The sequence below is a fragment of the Lolium perenne genome, chromosome 3, assembly GCF_019359855.2.
Source record: "Lolium perenne isolate Kyuss_39 chromosome 3, Kyuss_2.0, whole genome shotgun sequence".
NCBI lineage: Eukaryota > Viridiplantae > Streptophyta > Magnoliopsida > Poales > Poaceae > Lolium > Lolium perenne.
This window is the reverse complement of record NC_067246.2, coordinates 283,531,332-283,535,578: the sequence shown is the minus strand read 5'-3', so window position 1 is coordinate 283,535,578 and position 4,247 is coordinate 283,531,332. Positions and strand designations below refer to the sequence as shown.

Sequence of the window (4,247 nt, the reverse complement as noted above, 5' to 3'; positions counted from 1 at the left end):
CACTAAATTGTGACACTAAATTATGTGCAGAGCATGTGCAGAAACGAGGGGTAGATCACCTCGCCGTAGACTGTGATGTCGGAGCTGCCGTGCCAGAACACCATGACGGTCTCCTCCCACTTCTCGCCGTCGTAGGTGTTGCCAAACCTGCAGTCCATATCGCAGCTGCCCCTCCCGCCGCCGCCGCTTGTCACCATACTCCGGCAAACACTCGTCGCGCCGCCTCCACTCATCGCCCTGCATGTCGCTGAGCTAGGGATTTGGTCGGATCAATTTGGGAATTAGGGGTTTCCCGCTCTACTCACGTGGTAGGACGTTTCATGTGACACATAATTAACTCAGGGGATTTCTGCAGAACTCGCGCCAGCCGGGCTAGCATCTTTTTCCAACGTGGCACTCCAAGTGTCGGTCTGTGGTGGTTTTGTACTAAACTGCACGCAAAACACAAGTTCCTGTAACACGCTGGGCAAGTTTTTGTACCGAACCACACTCGAATTACAAGTTTATGTACTTGTGGTTCAATTACCTCTTTCACAAATAAGGCCACAACAAGCAAAATTAGTGTTGGCGTGAGCTCTTAAGATATGTTATTTTCTCCATGGATTATTACCAAATCGCTAAAATTAGATCGATTCTCATCAGATTAATAAACAAGCTAGTAGTATTAGGTTAGTCTCCACCGCACGCTAGTCCAACAGCACCGGTGTGCCCCACGCCCGCCGCCGGCGTGCCCCACGGCGGACGTCGACGTGCCGGGGTTAGCTAAGCTAGGCGCCGAAAGTTCCGCGCTGCATCCAGCCGCCCGTATTCTAATGCAGGGATACCATTTCACGTACACTACCGGGGCCAAGACAATACTGGCTTTTGTCGACCGGGTCGCTCGTCTCATGTGCGCTGCCGTGCCGTGACATGGACGGTGGCGTCAAGCTGCGGCCAAGAAGGCAAACACGCGGTCAGTGCGGCCGAGTCCAAGCGGAGCAGAGCGGAGATGGCGGCCTGCACAGCTGCAAGGCATATAAAACTGCTCCGCCTTTTGTCTCTGCTCCGTCTCCTCCCATTTGCCCCCGTCTCGCACTCACGCTCGCGTCACTCCCGCCACCAGACCTCGACGACCCGATCGGCAGAAATCCCCAATCCGCTCCTCCAGGTATGATTTCCTCTCCCTTCTTCTTCGATTTGATCCTGTAGAACAGCCGGTTATGGAGATGGTTCTGAACTCCCGGTAGATCGCCGCGTCAGGTGTTGACCTGTGATTTTGCCGGCGGTTTTTGCGTATGCTTTGGGTTCTTGCTTGCGATCCATGGCAGGTTAATTCGTGCTGCTTGCTATGCAGCTAGCTGTGGTCGACGATGATGTTTGATCATCGACCTCGATTAGGAGTAGGACTGATATGCATGGTGCCGTTGATTCCGTAGGATCTTTATCCGCTGCTGATCACCCGTTGACCGTTCGGCACATGACCAGTGAGCCCGGAACCAGCAGAATCTTTCTAATTTAACATGTCATCTGCCAAAGATTCGATCAATCTCGCGATATGTGTGTAGTATGGTACTATTACCGTGATTGGCGATTATTACGAATCAGATCCCCTCGCAGCTGTGAGCCTATGCGTGACGGCTGACTGAGTATCGATCGTGCGTTTTGCTTGGGTCAACGAGCTAGCTTTCTGATGCTGAAAACCATGGAAGCCCTTGAAACTTATCCAACTCGAAATCTGAAAAGAACTCCTTTCGCAGAGAAGCGCTTGAGAAATGGCCGAAGAGGATGTCCAGCCTATCGTGTGTGACAATGGCACGGGAATGGTCAAGGTTGGTTTTCCTGTCACCATGTCAACCCTGCAGTATTCAGTTAGCGTGTGCAGACTCCGTCTTCCACTCTGCCTGCTCTTACATTTCATTTCAGCGAATTGACCATCCATTCTTTCTCCGGTGTCAAACTGCAGGCGGGTTTCGCCGGCGACGATGCGCCGAGGGCCGTCTTCCCGAGCATCGTGGGCAGGCCGCGCCACACGGGCGTCATGGTCGGCATGGGGCAGAAGGACGCGTACGTGGGCGACGAGGCGCAGTCCAAGCGAGGTATCCTCACCCTGAAATACCCCATCGAGCACGGCATCGTGGGCAACTGGGACGACATGGAGAAGATATGGCACCACACCTTCTACAACGAGCTGCGGGTGGCGCCCGAGGAGCACCCCGTGCTGCTCACGGAGGCGCCCATGAACCCCAAGGCCAACCGGGAGAAGATGACCCAGATCATGTTCGAGACCTTCAACTGCCCCGCCATGTACGTCGCCATCCAGGCCGTGCTCTCCCTCTACGCCAGCGGCAGGACCACCGGCATCGTCATGGACTCCGGCGACGGCGTCAGCCACACCGTGCCCATCTACGAAGGGTTCACGCTCCCGCACGCCATCATCCGCCTCGACCTCGCCGGCCGCGACCTCACCGACAGCCTCATGAAGATCATGACGGAGCGGGGCTACTCCTTCACCACCACCGCCGAGCGGGAAATCGTCAGGGACATCAAGGAGAAGCTCGCCTACGTGGCGCTCGACTACGAGCAGGAGCTCGAGACCGCCAGGACCAGCTCCTCCGTCGAGAAGAACTACGAGCTGCCCGACGGCCAGGTGATCACCATCGGGGCAGAGAGGTTCAGGTGCCCCGAGGTGCTCTTCCAGCCATCCATGATCGGGATGGAAATTGCTGGCATCCATGAGGCCACCTACAACTCCATCATGAAGTGCGACGTGGATATCAGGAAGGATCTGTATGGTAATATCGTGCTCAGTGGTGGGTCTACCATGTTCCCTGGGATTGCTGACCGTATGAACAAGGAGATCACTGCACTCGCGCCCAGCAGCATGAAGATCAAGGTCGTCGCTCCGCCAGAGAGGAAGTACAGTGTCTGGATTGGTGGCTCCATCCTCGCTTCTCTCAGTACCTTCCAGCAGGTAACCATTCTTTTTTTCCTAGATAATGTTTTCTTACCGCTGTTTTTAATTACCCTGCGAGACTAATAATGGCATATACGTGTTTCTGTCACAGATGTGGATCTCCAAGGCAGAGTACGACGAATCTGGTCCATCCATCGTCCACATGAAGTGCTTCTGAGTTCATCACCGAGTATACCTGTCTCTGAGTTGCTTGAGGTCAGATTGCAGATTCTTGAATGTGTCCCGTGGTCTCCACAAACATCAATGTTCTGTCTTAGTCACTCGGTATCTGCTGGCAGTGTGAAGAAATTTGTAGGTCTTCAGGGTCGTTAGTCGGTCGGTCCAACAACGGAGTTGAACCGGAGAAGGTTGTCGCGCATCCATTTGGAGTCATTTCAGCTGGTTTCTGTTCTTGCCAGAAGAAAAAGAAAAGAAAAAGGAAGTTGGTTTCAGCAATTCAGCTCATGCATGTGCTGAAAACCTGAAACAGAGTGTGCTTTTGTAGCCAGCTCCCCGGCGTGGGTGTTTGATGCTTGTAACTGTAGTAGGCGTTTTTCTTGTGAAGATATTTTGTCAAGACATTTGCCATGTTCGTGTGTATTCTATTTATACTTAATCATTGCGATTTTATTGTATCTCGCTTACTATGGTTGAATTTTATTGGGCAGGGGCATTTTGAGGGGCACATGGGATCCCCTTCACCTGCCTTTTGACAACAATGGGAAGGAAACAATATCTTAGGCGTACGAAAAAATTATAGAAATTTTCAAGAAAGACCAGGATGTTGAGAATTTTAGGATAATTTTGAGATTCTAGAAAATTCCAAAGCAATTTTGGCCAATAGTTTAAAGTTTGCTTGGTTTATGTAAGATTCACCTAGAAAATTTGATTCATACTTTCCAACATTTATGACAATCCTTCCATTTTCATTGATTACTCTAGGAAGTTCTGAGAAAAATCTAGCAATGGTTTAAAACTTTTTGACTTTGAGTAATATTCACCAAAAAATTGGCCATGTTTTAAGCTTTTCAAATAAACTAAACAATTTTGGTAATTTACTCCATGTTCACTGCTTAATCCACAAAATCGTACTCGGATTTAGTACAATAAATCCAAGTGAATTAAAAGGGATCGGAGGGAGTAAGAAAATTTGACTAGACTTTTGAAAGCTTGCTCAGTTTTATGCAAACATTTAACCCAATTCTGTTCAAATTTTCATACTTCTAAGAAAATAATAGAACGTTCTAGAAATCACTCTATTTTATTTGATTATTTTGGGGATTCTTGACATAATTTTGACAACTTCGTTCACAAA

The 4,247-nt window shown here is 49.9% G+C and overlaps 1 protein-coding gene across 2 annotated transcripts; it reads left to right on the top strand.

Moving 5' to 3' along the window:
- Nucleotides 1-990: 990 nt before the first annotated feature.
- Nucleotides 991-3,567, top strand: LOC127344306 (actin-7). Of its 2 annotated transcripts, XM_051370537.2 has the most exons (5): nucleotides 991-1,147; nucleotides 1,737-1,808; nucleotides 1,943-2,950; nucleotides 3,045-3,148; nucleotides 3,232-3,567. In XM_051370537.2, the coding sequence occupies exons 2-4, from the start codon at nucleotides 1,752-1,754 to the stop codon at nucleotides 3,108-3,110; spliced, it is 1,131 nt and encodes a 376-aa protein (XP_051226497.1). In that variant the 5' UTR covers nucleotides 991-1,147; nucleotides 1,737-1,751; the 3' UTR covers nucleotides 3,111-3,148; nucleotides 3,232-3,567. The 2 variants fall into 2 exon arrangements, with proteins under 2 accessions (XP_051226497.1, XP_051226496.1); XM_051370536.2 differs by having other exon boundaries at nucleotides 3,045-3,567.
- Nucleotides 3,568-4,247: the final 680 nt, after the last annotated feature.

What these genes read in the sequence shown, in the direction of transcription:
- LOC127344306 (XM_051370537.2), top strand. Translation starts at nt 1,752, where the DNA reads ATGGCCGAAGAGGATGTCCAGCCTATCGTGTGTGACAATGGCACGGGA. An exon ending in ATGGCACGGGAATGGTCAAG is followed by an intron (nt 1,809 to 1,942) that starts GTTGGTTTTCCT and finishes GTCAAACTGCAG; the next exon opens with GCGGGTTTCGCCGGCGACGA. An exon ending in CTCTCAGTACCTTCCAGCAG is followed by an intron (nt 2,951 to 3,044) that starts GTAACCATTCTT and finishes TTTCTGTCACAG; the next exon opens with ATGTGGATCTCCAAGGCAGA.